This window comes from Neophocaena asiaeorientalis, unplaced genomic scaffold (genome assembly GCF_003031525.2).
Source record: "Neophocaena asiaeorientalis asiaeorientalis breed wild unplaced genomic scaffold, Neophocaena_asiaeorientalis_V1.1 scaffold43, whole genome shotgun sequence".
Taxonomy (NCBI): Eukaryota; Metazoa; Chordata; class Mammalia; order Artiodactyla; family Phocoenidae; genus Neophocaena; species Neophocaena asiaeorientalis.
In genome coordinates this window covers 3,794,378-3,817,495 of record NW_020173674.1, presented here as the reverse complement: position 1 = coordinate 3,817,495, position 23,118 = coordinate 3,794,378, and the positions used below count along the sequence as shown (strand labels likewise).

Below are 23,118 nucleotides of genomic sequence, written 5' to 3'. Positions count from 1 at the left end.
CTCACCGTCAAGAAACCAGGCAGATGCAACCGAACTGCCAAAAGCGGCTTGGAAGGAATCAGGGGAAAAAAATGGAAAAGTTACCCAAGAACCAACGCCTCCGGAGGCTCTGCCAGTGGGGTTTTGGGGGGAAAAGTACCAGGAAGGGCAATTCCCGGGGTAGAGGCACGACCCAGAGGAGAGTGGCCCGGTCGCCCACCGACCCCGACCCAAAGCCAGGGGCCACCCTCCAGGACGACGTCAGACTTGAGACCCCGCCTGCAATGCCATTAAATCCATGTTAACAGTAATCCAGGGACTGCAGGCCTTTGTCCAAGAAACGCAGGGCTGATCCGACCCCAGGGAAAGTGAAACGGCAGCAGGTGACGGGGAAACAGGCTGGTCGTCTTAACACTCGCTGGGAAAGGCATTATACATGTTGAAACTTGATTGAAACTCTATAGTTTTTTGAAAACTGGAAATAAAAGTTTTTGTGTTTTTTTTCTTGCAGTTGTTTGATTGTAAAGCAAAAGCAGAGTAATTCATAATTCACGTAGAGAGTCAAGAATCGGCACAGAAGGGTTCATGATTAAGAGCCACCTGTGCCCTCACTCCAGCTGGAGGCATCCCTGCCTCTTGAAAAAATAGCTTCTAGCTTTAGTCCTCCCATTTGTCATTGCCATGACAGATACTTCCTGAACACGATTTTTGAAAGGTGCTTCAAACTATCAGCCACAATAGAACATAGATATGAAATACCAAAAGAATTCCCATTAAAATCGGGAGTAAAACGAGAGTGCCTTTATCACGTGCCCATGGAACACATTTAGGAGGCCTAACCAACACAATAAAACTGAGCAAAAAGTCTATCAAAAAAATAATTTAAAAAACCCCAACAAACTACTGTTATTTGTAGGTGTGATGGTCCATCTAGAAATCCCCGAATAAGCGTTTAAGACACTCTCAGAATTCGTAATAGAGTTCAGCAAGTAGCTATATACATGGAGAATCGCCAAAAAAAATCACTTGCTTTCTATTATTCTAACACTAATTGGTAGTAGCCTGAGCAGGGATGACTGGGGAAATCCACTATACCAAGGTCACAGTAAACTTCTTAGAAATAACAAGATTTGAGCAGGACCTATACAAAGAAAACTACAGGTATACCACCCCCCTGGATGGGAAGAAATGCAATACAATCAGTTTCCACGTGATCTGGGGAGAATGTATCAAATTCTAAATTTCATCTGGATGAATGAATTGATAAGAATAACTAAGATGTTTTTGAAAGAGAGAATGATATGGAGGACTTGCCATACCAGGTTTGAAAAGATAGAAGTCTCCATAAAAATATTGTAGCATATTGGTTCAAGAACAGACAGACGAATGAAATAAAGATGGAATGGCCTGGAAGGAGACTCTAGGAAATGTAAAACCTTTCACATGATGAAAAGCACCACAAATGAATGAGGAAAGGGGATATGCATCAATCACTAAAATGGGAAAATCTGTGGTTTGGGAAAAGTCAAGGTCCATTTATATCTCATACCATTCATCAAAATAGTTCCACATGAATTAAAGACTTTTTTAAAAAGACATTTAAAAATTTAGGTGGAACATTCAGGTAAGCGTGGAGATGCATTTTTAAAAAAATATTTATTTATTTGGTTGTGCCGGGTCTTAGTTGCAGCAGGTGGGCTCCTTAGTTGTGGCAGGCATGTGGGATCTAGTTCCCCGACCAGGGACCAAACCCGGGCCCCCTACATTGGGAGCACGGAGTCTTATCCACTGCACCACCAGGGAAGTCCCTGGAGATGCGTTTTTTTTGTTTGTTTGTTTTTTTGTGTGTGTGGTATGCGGGCCTCTCACTGCTGTGGCCTCTCCTGTTGCGGAGCACAGGCTCCAGACGCTCAGGCTCAGTGGCCATGGCTCACGGGCCCAGCCGCTCCGCGGCATGTGGGATCTTCCCGGACCGGGGCACGAACCTGCTTCCCCTGCATCGGCAGGCAGACTCTCAACCACTGCGCCACCAGGGAAGCCCTGGAGATGCGTTTTTAACACATGAAAAGCCACGGAGGACATCACGAAGGAAAAACCAATGCAAATATGGTAATGAACAAAATTAAAAACTAAAGAACAATCTGGGGATATATCGGTCATAAATTTTATGACTAAAGGAATAATATTTCTGGTTTATAAAGAACTTATTCAAATGCATAAGAAATAAATGCATCTTAACGGGAAAAAATGGGCCAAGGACTTGAATATGTAATTCACAGAAAAGAACAACAGCTGACTGGCAAACAAAAGTATAGCAAAGACACACTTACTAGTAGTAAAAGAATGAGAATCAAAAGAAAAAGTTGAATTTTTTACCTTCTTAAAATTGTAAAAAAAAAAAAATCATCTTTTTTAGAATGAAGATACTCTCAATGCCCATGGATGCCTAAGTTAAAGCTACCTTTCGGGGCTTCCCTGGTGGCGCAGTAGTTGAGAGTCTGCCTGCCGATGCAGGGGACACAGGTTCGTGTCCCGGTCCGGGAAGATCCCACATGCCGCGGAGCGGCTGGGCCCGTGAGCCATGGCCGCTGAGCCTGCGCGTCCGGAGCCTGTTGCTCTGCAACGGGAGCGGCCACGGCAGTGAGAGGCCCGCATACTGCAAAAACAACAACAACAACCAAAAAAAAGCTACCTTTTGGTCCAGCAGTTTGAAAAGATACGAAGGGCATTTAAAATGTTTTTTACCCTTCCACCTACTAATTTCACTTCTAGGACTTCAACTCAAGGAAATAAACAGAGAAAAGTGAAAATTTTTTGTACAACACTGTCCATTGCAGCATGATCTGTAAAAGCCAGAAAGAGAAACCAGCTTATGATGACAAAAGGGAGGATGATGATACGTATATGGTAGGATATTCATATGGAAGACTCTTAAGCAACCACCAGAAATAATATTTGAAACAAGAGTAATGTCACAGAGAATGTTCGTGATGTCTAAGGAAAGAGAAAAAAACTCTAGTACACCTGAAACTAACATGATACTGTAAATCAACTATACTTCAATAAAAAAATTAAACTTAAAAAATAGAAACAAAAGGGGAAAAAAGAAAAAACTCTACATATACTCCAATTCCATCGACATTAAACAATTATGCTTTTAAAAAGACTAAAGTAAGCACACCAAAATGTTAACGGTGATTATATCTAGATTTTGGAATTACAGTAATTTTTAAGTTTCCTTTTATTCTTTTCTAAGTACTCCATGTTCGCACAGTGAACACGAGTGACTTCTATAAGAATAAAAACGTTCAAAAAATATATTTTGGGAAGATGAAATGAAATAGACTTTGTATTATTTGTATTTAAATGTCTTTTCATTTATAGCTTTTTTTTTTTTTTTTCCGTAAGCAAAGGAAATCACAAGACATTTGGGATGTAGGAAGAAGAGCAAAACAAGAAAGCAAACAGGGCTTCCCTGGTGGCGCAGTGGTTGAGAGTCCGCCTGCCGATGCAGGGGACGCGGGTTCGTGCCCCTGTCCGGGAAGATCCCACATGCCACGGAGTGGCTGGGTCCGTGAGCCATGGGCGCTGAGCCTGCGCGTCCGCGACCGGAGGCTGTGCTCCGCAAAGGGAGAGGCCACAGCAGTGAGAGGCCTGCGTACCGCAAAAATAATAATAATAAATAATAATAAATAAAAAGTAGGCAGGAAAAATCTGAATTAAACTCTCTCTTTGTTATGTTAGTTTTTGAGAAAACGTTGTGATATTTCCTTGTGTTTATCTTAGGAACTGAAATTTCTCCACCTAATTGAATGGAATAAGAAATGATTTGGATGGGTACAATGAAAACTATCTAAAAAGGTTTTCAAAGGTATAGAGCTTTCTAAGCTTCCATTTTTAGTTCCCTCCAAAAGCTGCCTTGATTGCACTTATTCTAGTGGTTTCAAAACACTAATATTAAATACTTAATTTATAACAAAAGATATAAAGGAGATGGTATAACCAACTCCCAGGGATCTACCATATTAACAAATAAAGCACAGTTTTAAAAATAGAAATGTTTTGGGCTTCCCTGGTGGCACAATGGTTAAGAATCCGCCTGCCAATGCAGGGGGCACGGGTTCGAGCCCTGGTCCCGGAAGATCCCACATGCCGCGAAGCAACTAAGCCCGTGCGCCACAACTACTGAGTCTGAGCTCTAGATCCCACGAGCCACAACTACTGAGCCCACGCACCACAGCTACTGAAGCCTGTGCGCCTAGAGCCCGTGCTCTGCAACAAGAGAAGCCACCGCAATGAGAAGCCCACACACTGCAACAAAGAGCACCACCGCTTGCCACAGCTAGAGAAAGCCCGCGCGCAGCAACGAAGACCCAACACAGCCAAAAATAAATAGATTAATTAATTTTTTAAAAAAAGGGAGAACGAAGTGGATATAACTAAAATGAAAAACAAACTTCATCAAAGCTTATTGAAAAGTGCTGACTTATTGGAATTGATTTTTTTTAATTTTATATTCACATGAAATACTAGGCAGCCTCCAAAACTAACCAAACAAAAATTGATCTATAGCTGTACAGTGGTTAACCTGGAAACACATCCATTTTATTAGGACAAAAAAAGCAAGTTAAAAACAAAATGTGTCATTTGCTCCTATGTTGGTTGAAGAAGAAACCTGCAAGCATATTTTTTTAATATAAATTTATTTATTTGTTTTTGGCTGTGTTGAGTCTTCGTTGTTGTGTGCGGGCTTTCTCTACTTTCAGCGAGTGGAGGCTGCTCTTCGTTGCGGTGTGCGGGCTCATTGCGATGGCTTCTCTTGTTGCAGAGCACGGGTTCTAGGCACACGGGCTCAGTAGTTGTGGCACATGGGCTTAGTTGCTCCCTAGCATGTGGGATCTTCCCGGACCAGGGCTCGAACCCGTGTACCCTGCATTGGCAGATAGATTCTTAACCACTGCGCCACCAGGGAAGTCCCCTGCAAGCATACTGACTGGTTTTATTACATGTTCAAAACTGATATGCAGGAGGGACTTCCCTGGTTGTCCAGTGATTAGGACTCTGTACTTCCACTGCAGGGGGCACAGGTTGGATCCCTGATCGGAGAACTAAGATCCTGCATACCTCGCCGGGGCAAAAAATAAGTAAAGAAAATAAAGTAAGAACTACTTTAAAAAATAATAATAATCTGTAGGAACAGTGTCCCTTTCCTAGTGTAGATTAACTCTATCCAAGTCCTAGAGTTACAGAGCCCCTCTCTGGGGGATAGGATTGATGAGATTATAAGTAATCTTTATTTTCTCCTTTATATGTTTTTATGAGGTTTTTTTTTATCACAAAGTAGTATCACTTTTCATAATCAGGGAAAAAAAGGATTTCAGTTTCTTAAAAGGAAGTCATTAAATGACAACTCACTTCCAGGAAACAAACCTCCATCTTGTTCTCTATTCATCATACATAAGTGAAAACGCAGTTGGAAAAAGAGGAGTGCTTCAGGCTTTCATCCAAGTTTGACCCCCTGGGGCAGGGGGCAGAGAATCCAAGGGTTGAGTCCCTTGCAGGCTTTCTGTTGGATACTCTTCTGCTTCTTCTCTGCAGGAGGCGCTCTGGAGCCTGCCTGCAAGGGCCATTTTCCACCTGCCTCCCCAGGAACCCTCAGCAGCCACAAAGCAGAAGACCTGGGGTAAGGGTGGGGGCCTGAGCTGTGACCAGCGACCATGAGCAGGGGTCCTCTGAACACCCACCTGCTACAGAAGGGCCCTGGCCAGCAGGGGTGAGCCTCTGCGCTGCCACCCCCACGGCAGCAGGGACCCCTGGGTGGCTGAATGGCATAGGCCAGTGCTGTGCAGGACAAGCTCTGAGATGCGGGCCATACCGTGTGACCCCAGCCCCCCAGCTCCTAATCACCCATCTTTCTGGCTCGGCTCTGGGATCCACAGGGACAGAGCCATCGCTTCCCAATGCAAGAAGGAGAAACGGTGATGGCCGCCACTTCCTTTCTTGAAAGGAGAGTCCTCCCAGCAGGCAGGGCCAGACTCCCTGCCTCCTTAAACCCCGGGCCAGTCTCAGGGGAGTCACATGCTGATAGAGAAGCAGAGAGATTTGGGGAAAGTAGCACAAAGATATGGCAACAAGCCCTCCAGTGAGGGGGGCGTGGAAGTCTAAGAGGAGACTTACTTTCCACTCTTAACCCTTGTGTTAGTCAGGCTGGGCTAGGCTGGGCTGCGCAAACAAAGAAACCCTGCCGTTGCTGTGGCTTAACCTGGGAGGGGTTATTTCCCACTTACGCAGACTCCAGCATGGGCCAAGCAGCGGTTTCTCCGAAACCGTGATTTTCAAAGTAAGTAAGGTTTGAAAAGACAATATGAACGTTCGGGTGCTAGCAGATACCAAAAGTGCAGCGTTTACTTGGCACAGGGTCTAGCACAGAGTAGATGCCCAACAGACGGCTGTTGAATAAATAAGTGAGAGGACGCGGGCGGCTGAGAGGTAAACCTCCCCCCCCACCACCGGCTTTGGAGGGAGGAGGGGCCAGAGGCCACCATGGCTGTGTTTGTCCATGGCCTGCAGGGTCATCCCGAAAGAGATAAAGGGTTTTCTTTATCAGCGCTCAAAGATCTTTTACCAGGATGGGAGCCAGCCCTTCAGAGCTATACTACACCTGTGGTTGAGGAAGTAGAGCCCCAGACCAAGCCATGACCGGTCCAGGCCTGGCATGGTCTTCCAGAGAGGGAGGGGGTCCTGCCGAGGCCACGTGATGGGCTAAGGCACAAGCCAGCTCTGCTCCGTCCCCTAGCGTAGGGGGCGTGTAAGACTCATGACCCCCCCCTCATTTGTAGAGACGTGGACGGATCTAGAGATTGTCATACAGAGTGAAGTAAGTCAGAAAGAGAAAAACAAATATCGTATATTAATGCATATATATGGAACCTAGAAAAATGGTAAACATGAACTGGATTGCAGGACAGAAATAGAGACACAGATGTAGAGAACAAACGTATGGACACCAAGGGGGGAAGGGGGGGGGGAATTGGGAGATTGGGATTGACATATATACACTAATATGTATAAAATAGATAACTAATAAGAACCTGCTGTATAAAAAATAAATAAAATTCAAAAATAAGAAAAAGATACATGACCCCCCTGTGGAGGCTCTCGAAGGTCTCCACAGGGCTGACACTCCTTCCTTTCTTCAAAGGGGCCTCAGCTCTGAGCCTCCAATGTCTGCCTCCAAGGACTGTAGTCCCCCCTGGCCGGGGACCCCTCTCTGGACTTTTCCTCTACTGCTCCAGCAGCCCTCCACGCACCCCCCAATTCCTCCCCAGCTGGAGGGCGGTATCTGGAAGAACCCCAGTCAGGCCCAGAGTGCGGTCTTGGGCAACAAAGGGTGGGCAGTCCCCTCGACAGCCTTCCCTTCCCTCCTTTGCTTGGTGGCTGGTTCTGGTCCAGGAAACCAGCTTTTGCAGCATCCGAAATGCGGTCTCACCCACTGGGCATTAGTGGAATTCCCCTGGCCATGCCTCAGTTTGCCCATCTGTAAAATGGGAGGAATACTGATGCCCACCTCGTAGGGTTGATAAGAAGATGAATATATGGTACGAGGGCAATAGAATAAATTCATAAATATTATAAATATAATACATTTAAAATGTCGGGCTGCAGAAGGGATGGAGCCTTCCTCTCCTTTCGCACTCTCCCCGGGTGCACGATCCGAGGTTCTCCCGCCTCCCACGGGGGTTGTGTGCGAAAGAGGGCGGGTGGGCGGCGGCTGATCAACCAACCACAGGGTGAGACAGAGGATGGGGCGCACGGGAGCCCGAACACGCTCCTCCGGGTCTCGAGCCCGCGCGGGGCAATTCGCACACCCGCCACCTGGGGGCGCCATTGCGCTTCGGACCAGCTCCCGCCCCACTCGGGCTGCCGCCGCCCCGCAGCCAGGGCTCAGGCACCCCTCCTCTCTGCCCTCCTACGAGTTCTGGAACATTCTTCTCCGGAGCTTACATTTCCCCAGCCGGGACACCATAACGACGATAAGGACCCACTGTGTGTCAGAGCCTCTTCGTAGGTCATCACTGTCATTCTTTTGTTTTTTTCTTTTTTTTTTGCGGTACGCGGGCCTCTCACCGTTGTGGCCTCTCCCGTTGCGGAGCACAGGCTCCGGACGCGCAGGCTCAGCGGCCACGGCTCACGGGCCCAGCCGCTCCGTTGCATGTGGGAAATCTTCCCGGACCGGGGCATGAACCCGTGTCCCCTGCATCGGCAGGCGGACTCTCAACCACTGCACCACCAGGGAAGCCCATCACTGTCATTCTTAAAAGCAGCCTTGGAGATGGACCTTATCAGCATAACTCACAGAGGCTCTGGAAGGGTATGCAGCTTCTAAGAGGCAAATGTCACAGCCTGTTCCCCAGGTAGACACCTCTGTTACAACCCATCTCAGCCCCTGCCTACTCATCCCCCACCAGGGACTGATCAGGGACCCTGGATCCACCGCCCCTGTCGGCTCGGAGCCCTCAGATCACATATGGGAGAAAATGTGGGCCAAGTGACAGGTTACATAGTTCTGATGGGAGAAGCGGGGTTACAGAGCCCCGCCTTCCAGGTCCCCCAGGGGAGCACCCATGTCCTGGATCTTTGCCTCTACAGGCGGCTTGAGTCTGGGCCCAGCTACCCACCGAGGTCTCAGACTCCTCATGGGGGGCTGGTGTTGGGGTCCAGGCTTCAGCATCAGTCACTCCACCTGGGGCCCAGGGGCTGTGGGCAGAACAGCTGACAAAGAGGTGACCCCCCACCAGCCCTCGTGTATGGGGAAGCCCAGGCTGGTTGGTGTCTGCCGCGCTGTGGGCATGGTACCGTCACCACCCGTTCTCAGTCCCCCTTAAAGTAAATTGAGGTCGGAGGGGCTTCTGAGTCTGCGCCCAAGTGTGTGTTAAAATTGCCCCTGGGTAGATACGTTGAGAATGCAGTCTGGCAGCCTCTGGAAATGTTTGTAATGTGCGTGCCCTTTCATGCAATTCCACGTGTGTCTGTCCATCTGTCGTGGGTTGAATGATGGCCCCAAGAAGATATGTTTAAGTGCTAACCCCAGAACTTGTGAATGTGACCTTAGTTGGAAAAAGTGTCTTTGCAGATATAAGAATCTTGAGGTGAGAACACCCTGGATTACCCACATGGCCCTAAATCCAATGACAAGTGTTATATTGTGACACAGAAGAGGAGACACACAGAGGAGAAGTTGAGGCAGAGGCTGGAGGGATGCGACCACAAGCCCAGGGACACCTGAAGCCCCCAGAAGCTGGAAGAAGCAAGAAGGATCCTCCCCCAGAGCTCAGGAGGAAGGGGGGCCCTGCCGGCACCTTGATCTCAGACCTCCGGCCTCCAGAACTGGGAGAGGACAAATGTGTATTGTTTTAGTCTCCCGGCTTGTGGTCATTTGTTATGGCAGCTCCAGGAAATGAACACAGCATCCTGGAAAATGCTTGCTGATGAGCACGGAGAGACATGTTCAAGGATGTTTCTAGAGTACTGCTGATAAGAGGAAAGCATCTCAGCATCCGTGTGCCTCCACAGTCCATGGTGCTGAGAGCGGTCCACGTGTAGGACAGAATCCTGTGTAGGACAAAGCAGGCTAGTTTAGTTATCACGGTCAGGAAGGTCTGCGATAAAGTGAGAGGGCGCAACCACTCCAGGCAGAGCCTAAGGGTGAGTGGTCAGGTTGGAGGAGCTGTCAGGAGGCCAGAGAGGCTGGTAGAGGGATGGAGAGAGGGGGTAGGTGAGGGCAGGGAGAGGAGAGCAGTGCGGAAGGGGATTACAGGGCTTGGGACCGCGGTGGTACCAACAACGGACGTAGCAATGCACACAGCCCTGGATGGGTGGGAGAGTGAGCCAGGGCGGGGGGACTGGGGAGGAAGATAGACTTCTTCTTTGCCCATAGAATTTGCTTTTTCACAAGAATAACTCATGCATCTTTATTAGTGTAATTAAATACACACCTTTTTAAAAGGAATCTCACGTGGAATCCAGGGACCCAAGTCTGATCCCCCATTTTACAGGTGGGAAGCTGGAGGCCCAGAAAGGACCAAGCTCTGCTGCTGGTGTCATAGCTGCGGCCAGTGAGGACTCCTCACCAGGCTCCCCACTCCCCCAGTTGTCCATCAGCCCCCCACCGACCTGGCCTGGAGGGGGTGCGTGTTTGGTGGACAGCACTCCTGCAATGATGTCCCCCACATGCTCTTCTGCACCCCAAGGCAGATGGAGCTTCCCAGGGACCTGCAGGACTCCAGGGCTCTGAATCGCGCCCCCCCATGACTCACCCTCCAAGTTATACTTCTTCCTTTGGCCAAGAGGACCCCTCCTCACCTAGGTTTTCCCTCCATCACCCACAAGCAAGTGCCTCCAGGACGCAAGACGCTGGGTGAGACCTGGATCCTGCCTCCCCAGGAGCTCCTGGTCCATAGCCTGTGGTTCTGTGAGGATGCAGGCTGACATCGTATCAGTGAGTCTGTGGGTGTCCTGGGGGGGCTGTGGGTACAGCGGGAAATGAACATTAAAACCTGCCTCATGGGGCTTAGGTACTAAGAAAATGGGCTAAGTCCAGGTTAAATTCTCTCATCTGGACTTCATTCTCAGCAACATATGTGGAGATATTTATTAGTTTGCTAAGTATGCCATAATAAAATGATCCCAGCGATCCCACTCCTGGGCATGTATCTGGAGAAAACTCTAATTTGAAAAGATACACGCACCCCAATGTTCACAGCAGCACTATTCATGATAGCCAAGACATGGAAGCAGCCTAAGTGTCCATCGACAGGTGAATGGATAAGGAAGATGTGATATATATATATATAAAATGATGGAATATTTTATATTCGGCCATAAAAAAATGAAATCATGCCATTTGCAGCAACATGGGTGGACCTAGAGATTTTCATACTAAGCAAAGTAAGTCAGAAAGAAAAAGCCAAATACCATATGACATCACTTATATCTGGAAACTAAAATATGATACAAATGAACTTCACAGACCAGAAATAGTCTCACAGACATAGAAGACAAACTTATGATTACCAAAGGGGAAAGGGAGGATTAATTAGGAGTTCGGGATTAACATACACAGACTATTATATATAAAACAGGTAAACAACAAGGACCTACTGTAGAGCACAGGGAACTATGCCCAACATCTCGTAATAACCTATAATGGAAAAGAATCTAAAAAAGAATAGCTAGCTATATACATATGTATAACTGAATCACGTTGCTGTACGCCTGAAAGTAGCGCAACCTTGTAAATCAACTATATTTCAATAAAAATTTTAAAAACCACGGATGGAAGGCTTAAACAACAGAAACCAGTTGTCTCGGTTCTGGAGGCTTCAGGTCCAAGGTTTGGTTCCTCCTGAGGCCTCTCTCCGTGGCTGGCAGCCGGCGTCTCCCATTTCCTCGTGTGGCATCTTCTCTGTGCGTACAAACGTCCTTCACGTCTCTTCCTCTTCTTTTAAGGACGCCAGTCATGTTGGATGAAGGACCCACCCTAATGACCTCATTTTAACTGGATTAACCTCCTTAAAGACGCTATGCCCGAATACAGTCGCATTCTGAGATGTACTGGGGGTTAGGGTGTCAACGTCTGATTTGGGGGAATGCAGTTCAGTCCGTGACACACACAGATATATGCACAGGATATATATATCCTACAGTTATGTGCTCCCTGTACTTCCTTTCAGAGGTGTCCCCTGCACACATAAGCCTCTGGGAAGGATGGCAGTCGGTGGCATTTGCCTTAAACTCTAGATGGGAGGAAGAGAAAGCAAGCAGGAAACTTAAAGTTATTAAGGAAGTTAAGAGGGGGGGGAGGGAAGGAAGTTTGGATGGATGGATGGACGGATGGAAGGAAGGAAGGAAGGAAGAGGAAAGATTGAGTTCTGCCTTAGTCTAGCAGGGCTGCCATATAACAGAATTTCACAGACCAGGTGGCTCCAGAATGAAGGAGAAATAGACATTCTCAGAGGAAGGAAAACTAAGAGAATTTGTTGACAGCAACCCTACCAATGAAGAATGGCTAAAGGAAGTTCTCTGAAGAGAAAGATATTAGAAGAAGGCTTGGAACTTCAGAGAGGAAAGCGCATGGCACTGGTCACACCAGGGCTAAATACACAAGACTAACTTTATCATGCATTTTTTAAGATCGCGTTTGGTGAATCAAAAACAGTAACGTCTGACGTGGGACTCAGCGTTTGCAGAGGAAAGACGACTTAAGACGATTTTACTTGGAAAGTGAGTGGGGGGGCAAAAGATGGAAGTCAAAGGAAGGTTCCTCCCCTCCACTCAGAGTGTCAAGGGTCTGGTATCAGTAGGCAGTGAGGACCTGTGTGTGTGTGTTGGGACACCCAGAGCACAGCCGCTAAGAAAACTCTCTGTCCCCCTGTCCCCCTCCCTCCCCTCTCTCTCTCCCCTCCCCCACCTCTCCCTCCCCTTCTCGGTTTCTCTCCACCTTTCTCTGCCTTTGTCTCTCCCTCCATTTGCAAAAGATACACCTCCCCTCCCCATTCCCGGAGGTGAGCCTCCTTTCTGGTGCCTTGATAGTGGGGGAGGGCAGTCTGATAGCAGGTAGGTTGTCCTGTCCTCTGTAACTAACTGGGTGAGCAGTTTCTGCATCCTGGGTGGCCCTGTACTCACCCACCCCTTAGACCTCCCTGTCTTTTGGATCCTTTCTAGGTGGCATGTCCTGATCCAGAAGAGGGAAGCTCACCCAATCTAGCCCTAAATGGTGAATGTAGGCATTTAGAGGGAATTCTTCTCCCCCTGGGTTTTCCTCTAGGGAACCAACCCCGCTCCATCCCAGAGCTTTTCGGGGCTGACTCTTCCAGGTGCTGGAGGAAGTGACGTGGAGCTGACCCGTCAGAGCATCCTGGCCCCGGCTGTGGAGACCTGGTGCGGAATGAAGATGGGACATGATAAGGGTCCACCGGACCTGATTCTGGGACTCCTGCTGGAGCTGTTGGTAGGAGAGAATTGTGTGTCACCCCTGCCGAGGCTGCAGGAGGACAGAAGAGAAGCTGAAGCTGCTGGGGACCGTCTTGTCATCACGAACAGGAAAGTGCCTGGAAACTGAGACAGAGACTCACAGAGACGCTGACGCCTGGGCCCAGACTTAGCGTGCCACAGGCCTTGAGCGGGTGTAAGGATTCTCACTTTACAGACAGGAGCCAACCCAAAGAAAGAATGGGATTCTCCCAAGGCTTCCCTGCCCCTGGGGTCTTTCGAATTCTGCTTCTGGGCTCTGACCACTGGACAGACTTGTCCAAATGAGCCATTTTCTGCCCCTGGTCCTGTCTCCTTATTTGACCCCCATGTCCATGGTGTGGAGCTAAAGCAAGGGCTGCCAGATAAAATACAGGGCACCAGTCATATGTGAATTTCAGATGAGCAATGAATAATTTTTTAGTATGTCTCAAAAATTGCACGGGACATACTTATACTAAAAAAACCAAAGCGTTGCTTATCTGAGATTCAAATTTATCTGGGCATGCTGAATTTTATCTGCTAAATTTGACAACACTATCTAAGGCAGGAAGGGAAAGACAGCAAGAGGGCGAGGCTACCTTCCTAGGAGGTAGGACAGGTGGGTGGATGCTAAGAGACAGACTCAAAAAAATGTTCTTCCCTGTCTCCTGCCAGAGTGCCCACATCATCCATAGACACAGTCATCATGACTCTTTGGCCACCAGGTCAAGTGAAAATGTGACCTGGAGGGAAAACATATCAACCATCAACACTCCAGTGTGAATTAGTTTACAAGGTTGTGCATTTACTCATTGCCAGCTATGCTGTAGGGAGGAGGTTCCAGGGAGGGAGGCTTTTCATTTTCCCTGTTTCCCTGTGGTCCTCAACCTGGGCTGCAGAGGAGAACCACCAGGGAGCTTTAAAAAATCCCTCTGTTCATGAGAACAGACTGGTGGTTGCCAAGGGGGAGGGGCTTGGGGGAGGGGTGGGGTGGGAGTTTGGGGTTAGCAGATGTAAGCTATTATATACAGGATGGATAAACAACAAGGTCCTACCGTATAGCACAGGGAACTATGTTCAGTATCCTATGGCAAACCATAATGGAAAAGAATATTTTAAAAATTCCACTTTGCTGTACAGCAGAAATTAACACAACATTGTAAATCAACTATACTTCAATTAAAAAAAAAAATCCCTATGTCCAGGCCACACTCATTCCAATTAAACGAGGATCTCCAGGGCTGGGGGGAGGGGGGGGGGGCTAGTTATACCCCAGGGGATTCCAATATGCATCCCGTCAACTGAAAAAATGCACTACCTTAAAGTTGAGAATTGTGTTTTATTCCGCGGCCTTTCTGAGGACTTGAGCCTCTCAGATAGCTTTGAGGGACTGCTCCCAACACCCCCCCCCAAAAAAAACCCCCAAAAAACAAAAACCAGGTAGTCACATCAAAGCCTTAGACATCAAAATATTACTGTCACTTAAAGAAAAACCAGACATCTCAAGTTAATGCATTTAGCGTGATCTTTCTCTGCACGGGGAGATGGAAGAGTCTGGGCTGATTGAAATCATTCCTTTTAGGATGCAGTCCGGTGGGGAGGCGGCTGCAGTGTCTGAGGGCTTGATGGCCGCAACATCCTTTGTTTACTGATATGGCAGACGACATTTTTCATCCACAGCCAAATCTGAGAACCAGTGGAAATGATGGTTCAGGGTGGAGAGTTCTAGTCCTCGTGAGGGCTGATGTCGCTGGCAGCCCACCATGTAACGGGATCTTGCAGACAAGATTCTATTGGATTCCCCCAACAGTTCTGCAAGGCAGACATTGTTCATCTCACCGTCCGCACCAGGGTGCAGACTCAGAGAGGCTACAGGACTGACTCAAGGTCACGCAGCAGGCTAACAGCCTGAGGATCCCTTGCCGGGTTGGCCTGACCCCATAGCCCTTCCACCAGGCTGCCTCTGGGCTGTGCAACTTTGGATGAGTGCCTTGCCCTCTCTGGTCCTGCACTTCCTCATCTGTAAAACAGGGCTAGAGGATGCTGTGTCAGCAAGCATCATGCAGTTCTGCCTGCCCAGGACGGCTGGGGCGTTAAACAGTGAGGGGGCCTCTTGATGTGCAAATGGCAGGGGTCAATTCTGAGCGCCTTGGGCGTGTCATCCGTGTGAAAGGTGGTTTAGAGGGTGGGGCCCCCTTGCTGGTGGGGTGGGAGGTGCCTGGTGAAATGGTTTTCCTAGACTTTAACAATGATTTCAATCATCGTAAGGGCCCCGCCTAAGCACCCAGTAATCCCCTGCTGAGCGAGTGAAGAAGACACTTGCCCACTCCAGGCAGTGTGCTGCAGCTCCATTCTCATCCCACCCTCGGCCCATTTTACAGATGAGGAAATTGAGGCTCAGCTAAGAACGAACAGCCAGCGTCTGTCCCCCAGCAGTCTGTCGCCCAGCCTTCAAACTTACCCATGCTGCATCTGTGACCCGGACAGCTTGAAGAGCAAATGTGTGTGGTTTTTATGTTGTCAGAGGACAGGTTGTTTCTGCTTGGCAGCTGGTGACGGGGCTTTATTTTTTCTTTTGAAATAATTATAGATTCACCATAAGCTGCAAAGTCGGTACAAAGAGGTCCCGTGTCCCCGTTGCCCAGCTTCCTGCAACGGTTGCATCTTAAGTAACCTTGGTGCTACATCAAAAGCAGGGAATCGAGGTCAAAGGTGAGTGTCATTCTGGCATTTTATCACACGTGTAGATTTGATACCACACCATCAGGGAGACAGGGAGACACAAAGCTGTCCCAGCACCACCTTTACATTCACACCACCCCTAACCCCCGGCAGCCCGTCAGTCTTGACTTTTAACGCACATTTCAGAAGCCGAATCCATGTATCTGTACTTGCATTTAGGGGGTAGGTCCTGAATTAGCCGCCCCATGGAGACCGTCCCTCACCCCCCTTCTTCCTTGCTAACAGACCCTCCCGACCCCGTTGGATCAGAATGGCGGTGTGCCCCACCTAACACCTGCTTTCCCAGCCTGCCCTGCAGCTGGGGGTGGCCCTGGGATGTAAGTGGAGTCTGCTGGAAATTTCTAAGAAAGCTTTGGCTTTGCAGATGAGAGGCCAAGGCAGCCATGAGTCCTCGTCCCAGGCTGGAGAACAGACAAAAGTTTCAGCTGAAGGCACACAGCCATGCTGAGACCACAAAGCCACATGACAGAGACACCATGAGGGTCACAGAAAACAGCCTGGGTCATTGCTGGGCCGTGAATAGACATCACCACCTGCTTTGTTACTGGACAAAAGAAGCCCTGTATGTGTAGGCCAGTGGTTCCCAATCAAGGGGTGATTTTGTCCCCCAAGGACACGCAGCAACCTTTGGACATTTCTGGTTGTCACGATGGGGGGTAGGGGAGGTTACTGATGTGTTGTTGTTGTTTTTTTTTTTTTGGCGGTACGCGGGCCTCTCACTGCTGTGGCCTTTCCCGTTGCCGAGCACAGGCTCCGGACGCGCAGGCTCAGCGGCCATGGCTCACAGGCCCAGCCGCTCCGCGGCATGTGGGATCTTCCCGGACCGGGGCACGAACCCCTGGCCCCTGCATCGGCAGGTGGACTCTCAACCACTGCGCCACCAGGGAAGCCCCTGATGTGTTTTTGAGTAGAGGATGGGGATGCTGCTCATCACCCTAGAACATTCAGGAACACGTGCCCCCAAATATCAGAGTCCCAGACACAGCAAACACACAGCAAGTGCCTCCTCTCCTCCCCTCCCCCGGCTTCCTCCCAAATATCCCAGTTCCACAAATATTCCAAACAATTTTTGATACAAAGTCTGCTTTAATGTAGAAAAAAACCCTCGTGTACATACATAAATACCATTTGGGGGTATAAATAAAGTAAGAAAATAAAGAGATGTACATATCAAACACAATAAATTACTCATAAATATCACAGTGGAAACCAAGTGCTGGGGAAAGGACCTGATCTCCATGCGGCTTTTACAAGTTACTGGAGAGATGGGGGGGCTTTCAGATCTTCCTTTTTCTGGCTTTGAGATGAAATGTTTGGGTTTACCTAAGGTGGGAGGCTGCCAAGTCCCAGTTCACAGAATGACCCCACACCAGGGACCACGGGCTGGAAAAAGGGAAGCGGCTGCCGAAAGACAGCGTTTTGCCCTTTTCAATCCCAGCGCGTAAGGAGGGAGTCAGCCCCCAAAGTGAGGTGAGAGCGAGGAGTGGCGGGGGGCAGTGGGGTTCCATCTCTAGGGGGCCTCAAGTGAAATCCACACAACCAGAGATCCCATTCCCTGGAAACCCCAGCGGCTGTGACAGGGACGGAGGGACTGGCACCTCAGGGGGTAGGGAAGGAGGTGGGTAGACTGCCTTATCTGCCCTGGGCAGGTTGCGAAGGGGTCCTGTGGAGATTATCCATCCCAGAACCAGCCATAGCAGGGAGTTCTCAAGATTTACACCCAGGCTGGAGGGGGCCTCTGCGCTCTCCCTGCTCTTGAAGCCTGGTGGGCAGGGCCTGCACCCAATTACTTCTCAGCCGGAGGGGCTTGGGGAGGGCCAGTGGGTCTCCTTGGAGTTGGGATCTGGAACAATTTTCACATGCAGTAGAGTCAAATTTACCTGAGGTTTCACCAACGTGATCACCTGTACATGAGTTAAAAATGACTGCTTTTCCACTGGCTGCCCCTGCTAGAAAGGATGGGAGAGAACTGCAGAGAATGTCAGCTTGGCATAAGAACGCTGCCAAAGGTAGTGAGCTCCCCACCAGAGGAGGTATTCAAGCAGAACCAGGGCAGCACAGTGACTTGTCCAGCAGGGTTGGGGGGCTGGGGTAGGTAGCGGCTGGACGGGTAGGATGGAAGGCTTACAATTTTATGATCATACAAGTCTATCCACTAGAAACTGGCACAGCCAATGTAAAACTTTTGTCTATGTACAAGTTCTAAATGTTTCTTCCTAAAGCTAAATAGAACCTGGACTCAGGATCATACTTGTAGAAAACCCAGTCCGCAAGCACCACAGGCCTGGGTCCTGGTCTCCAGGAGCTGGGGGTGGGAAGAGGACAGAGCCTCTACTTACTTATAGAAGCTGGGACTCTTTACCACTCCCAGTTTGGTGGCGAGCCCAAATGGGTCCATGCTATCTGTTTTCAGGGGCAAAGCAAACAAATCGGGCTTCAAGTGGTCCTGGATTTCATCGGGCTCTGTTGGGATGGTGGACAGCATGGGAAGGAAGTGAGACAGCGGCAGAAAACCCCTGCCTTTGAACAGCTGCCTCTGCCTGGCGCTGCTCAGGGAGACCGGGAGATGGTGTTTCTTGGACCAGTACACGTTGTAGCCGTCCGGACGGATTTCCTCCTCAAAAGCACAGTCCTCAGCCGAGTACTGACTCTGCAGAGCAAAGAGGCAGCTTGTGAGCATCAGTGGGTGCCCACCAGGGTGTGACACCGGCAGAAGTAGTAGAGAGACCAGAGCCAGGTGAGTGTGTGTGCTACATACCGCCACTTGGGTCCACACCATTAGCTGTGTGTGTGTGTGTACAGAGTTAAAGGTTATATAAAGGTTATAAACTATGAAGGTGTAGAAAGCACATATTTATATATATATATGCTTATATGTATTTAGTATAATGTTGTATATATACTTATATAAAGTATACAGCATGTGTTATATTAATATACTCATTAAACATATTACTTTTATTAATATATAAATATAATTATATAATATTAAGTGTGTGTTAATATAACACTGAACATATATACTAAACTATACTTTATATATAAATATGTAGGTGCTTATATATATTTAGTATAATGTTATATAACATATACGAAGTAGAAACTTTTTTGTTATAATATACTCATCAAACATACATCACATTGTATTAATAGGTAAATATTTAATACATCATATCATATTAAATACATGTTAAATATAACATTAAACCTATATACTAAACATATATTATACATATACATGTACCTTATATACCTTTATACTTTGTAACCTTCAACTATCCACACATACTTCATGTGTTTTACGTATATTCTCAATATCTATATATACCTTACATAGATCCTTTATATTTTTCACTAACTCATGTCACTTTTTAAACTTAGTCCTGTTCTGAGCAATACCCATAAAATCACGGCCACGATAGGCACACACGCTTCCCTTCCCCTTACATTGACTATATAATTATTGCCATGAAAAAGTCCCTTGTATTCCACTGGCACGTTGGGAGACATGGCTAAGCTAGGTTATCCTTTTTGGATCAGTCTTTTAATTAAGAATCAGGAGTAATCCAATCCGGGGCCCAGATGAAAGAACCTATTCCCCATTTAGGCCCAAATGACTGCGGTTCTGAGCCTTTTTGTCTGGTGCCCTGGTAAGAGAAACCTCAGCCCCTCTGGCTCCTTTATTCAGTAGCTGGGGCCCTCCAGGCAGCCTGCCAGGATCGGGGAGATAAAGGCAGCCCCCTCCCCCCAGGCCAGGAAGAAGCCGCCACCCCGTGGGTGGCCAGAAGGACCGGAAAGCAGTCTCTGGTTCCAGAACACAGAGAAAGAGCAAGTCGTCTCCCAAACCCGAGAGGCTCATTACGTCTTGGGGACACGGAGGACAGAGGACAGCCAAAGGCGGGGAGCCAGGAGGGCTGGGCCATAAACTACGCTGGGAGGCACCCAGTCTCATTTCTGCCCAAGCCTACAAAGGTCACTGAACTGCAGGTGGGTGAGCGCTGTGCTTAGATAAGGCCCTGATAAGGCCTGCATCTAATGAAGCAACCCGTGCAGGGGTAAGGCCGCCAGACTGCCGGGGAAATGCGAATTGGTAAACAAGGGAATTAAAACCAAATGGAGCGGCTACTTCACTCTGCTGGTTCTTTGGAAGAAATTAGCATCTCATTTGCCATAGAGAAAATGAAATGATTTCGAGTTTCTAGAAGAATGTGGAATTTGTTTAAAACAAAAATCCTCAAGTTTTGCTAAATCGTGACCACGGGATCCAGAGGCAGAACAGGATTTTAGGTGAGGAGAGCCTCACCCCCCAAGTTTGGACTAGAATGGTGGGTTAGACCCATCGGCCCCTGCCGGCGCTCCTCCACTGGCGCCCTCACCCCACCCCCATAAGTAAACGTCACAAAAGTGGCAACTGCGGGTTTGGGTATCAGCTTTCTTTGCCTCCATTCTTGTCCTTTCACGCAGGACTGCCATAAAGCCTGCAACAGGCAGGTTCATTTATCTATGGATGAACAATAAAAGGGCACCAGAACCACAAAATTTGGGGACACAAAAAAGATTTGCGCTGCGGAAAGGTGGGCATCTGCACCCATCCTTTCTGGATGGTGGGGCATCCCTTGAGGAGCGGTCCCCTCCCTACCCCCTGGCCCCTGCCCCTCCATCCCAGCCCCCGGCCCAGCGGGGCTGCATTGAGGCCCCGCGCCAGGCCGGGACCTCACACAGCCTCCTCTGCGAGCCCGGGGGCGCGGGCTCCCTTTGAACTCTCCGCCTTTGTTCCGGCGACCAGAGACCCGGCATCTGCTCACTTCCTGCCCTGAGACCTCTATGGTTACCTGGGCCTTCCCAGCCTGCCCCCCGCCACCCAAAAAAGCCTTTGCAGTTCAGGTGAGCCCGACAAGAGGATGAGCACGGCCACTGCAATATTACCCTAACACGGCTGCAAAAATCAGTTTTTCTAGTGGATAAAAATTCAATGTAAAAAAACTCTTCAATCCCAAGTGCGGTTTTTCTTCTGACTTATTTGAAGGTTGACTTTTAAAAACAAAAAAAACCCAAGTTGTGGATATACCCTTCTTTCTTTCCTCCCCACCCTCTTATTTTAAAATACCGCAGGGAGAGGGGGAGGGGGGCCGAGCACCACACACGCACAGGCAGAATCGGAAAAGGCCCGAGGGGGGTTTTCCCCGTTTAACGTCAAAGAGCCGAGAAATGGGTTTCCTTAGTCCGACTGGACCCGCTTTTGGTTCAAGTGGAAATGCAAAGGCGGGTCTCAAGCATTCTCCGGCCATAAACTTCCATATTTAGAAAGTCGGACATTAGCTTAGTCCGGCCCTTGGGGCCTTCCCCTCCGAGCTCGAGCTTCATGGTGACCCCGGCAGAGGACGCAAGGAAACCCTGTCTCTGATCCAGCGCGCCCCCCTCGCCCGCGGGCCCGCGCCCCAGCGCGTCCTGTCGGGTGGAGACACCTACCAGCCCTTGCATTTTGCCGTCGGCGCCCATGCAGAGGTATAGGACGCTGCGCTCGCCCTTGATGGCCACGGTACTCAGAGCGACTGCCCTGATCTCCATCAAACCTGGGCGGGAAGACAGCACAAAACTGCAGCCGGAGCCCGCGGGGCCCACAACACGTGGAGATGGTTGGTGGGTGCGCGGGACCGTGCCCCCCCATCCCCCAGTTCCTCTCGATGTCTGGGGGCCCGGGGAGGGAGTAGAATGCCGAGGTGCCAAGACCTGGGGTTCCCGGGAGTGGTGGTGGGGTCCGCAGGAGCCAAAGCGGGGAAGGGGAGGGTAACGCGTGGGTGCAGTAGGTCCAGGCACCCATTCCCCCCTCCGCCAGCTCCTCCCGCTGTCGGGGGGTCCGGGGAGGGAGTGGAACGCCGAAGTGCCAAGATCTGGAGTTCCCGGGAGTGGGGAGCTCGCGGGAGCCGAAGGAGGTAAAGGGAAGAAGGGGGGATGTGACGGGTGGGGGATCCGGCGGGCACTCACTGTGCGCGCTCTGAACCGGCGCGCAGTCCACGGCGCCGTCTGAGTGGATGCGCAGGAAGCAGCTGGAGAGGCCCTGGGGGCCCGCGGTGTACAGGTGCCGCAGGCGGACGGACTCGCCCCAGCCGTAGTGCACGTGCGGCCCGGCGTCCGAGAAGGCTAGGGGGCGCCCGGCTGCAGCCAGCCAGAGGCCGGCCAGGACCAGGGCGCGGGCCACGGCGCACCGGCTCGGAGCGCTCCGCATGGCACCTCCCTCGGGGGTCTGGGCGCAGAGCGGGCGGTGAGGGTGCGGGAGGCTGGGCGGCAGCCGGGAGGACCTGCGGAGCGGAGTGTGCGGAGGCGGGGTGGCCGCTGCCCTCGAGACAGGAGGCAGCCGAGTGCACCGGGCACCTGGGCGTTCGGCTCTCCAGCTCCGACGGCGCGGCGGCTCGAGGCCTGCGACCTTATATAGAGCGTCTCACCCGCGACAACGAGCATTTCTTATCGGGATTGCATCAGCCCTCCGCCCCCCACACACACCCACTCACACCCCGCCCCCGACTCAGCCTCTCCCTGGGCCCCGCCCGGGTGACCCCGCCCAGGCCGCCCAGATCTGGAGGAGGAGGAGGCCCGGCTTCGCCGGAGACTTGGGGGGAGCTCCTACCCGCGGCGTGGGGGCGAGGCCTGCGGCCAGGTCGCTCTCGGCTGGGCGACGTTGGTTCTGCAAAGAAATCAAGGAGACAACGGAGCCCAGCCCTCAGGCCACGGGCTTCCCGGGGAATGCGCCGGTCGCGGGGCGCTAGCAGGGGCGCGGAGCAGGAATCCCGGGATCAAAGATCGGGGGGCGGGGGGGGATGGCGCTGAGCTTTCCGTCCTTTACTCCCGGTCGGAAAAGCCTCGCCTCGGCTTTGGGGTCCTCTCCCCGAAAAGTCCACATCCATTCCCTCCCGCCACCGTCCCAACCCTCAAAGCTCCAGAGCCGAAGCCGTCCACTAGAATTTTGCCTGCAGCTCAGACCCTCTCACGTTCTCCGGCTTTCTGTTCTCGCGATCCCTGCCCGCACCGACCACCCCCGCCCCCCGCTTTTACCCCAGTAAATTGTCCCCCGACTGGGGACCGGGCGCGACCTCCACTCTCGGAGGAACAATGGGGTCGCGCAGGCGAGCGCTAGATGGCGCTTCAGCCCCGGATTCGGCCCGGCTTGGCTCTGCGCCCCGTCGCCGTCCCGCCTCCTCCCGGCTCGGCCCGCTGCAGTCCCCGGAGATGGAGCCTGGAAGGGCCGTCGTGGTGAAGGCGCCTTTCGGGGGCAGGGTGGGCTCGCAAGCTGCGAATTGGGAAACTGACTTTCCAGGGTGCACGGCGCAGGGAGGCGCCTTTGTTTCTGAGGGGCCTTTTGCCGTAGGTCCGGTCCTTGGGTCCCTGAGC

At 50.4% G+C, this 23,118-nt stretch overlaps 1 protein-coding gene across 1 annotated transcript in view; it reads right to left on the bottom strand.

The window, feature by feature from the left end:
* Positions 1–18,067: 18,067 nt before the first annotated feature.
* Positions 18,068–23,118, bottom strand: part of FGF19 (fibroblast growth factor 19) — a 9,614-nt gene continuing 4,563 nt past the window's right edge. The window contains exons 2-6 of the mRNA XM_024749299.1: positions 22,783–23,017; positions 22,358–22,414; positions 21,718–22,031; positions 21,202–21,305; positions 18,068–18,382 (exon numbers count right to left, since the gene is read on the bottom strand). Of these exons, the coding sequence (XP_024605067.1) occupies positions 18,068–18,382; positions 21,202–21,305; positions 21,718–22,031; positions 22,358–22,414; positions 22,783–23,017 (1,025 nt within the window). The remainder of the gene's footprint in view (positions 18,383–21,201; positions 21,306–21,717; positions 22,032–22,357; positions 22,415–22,782; positions 23,018–23,118) is intronic.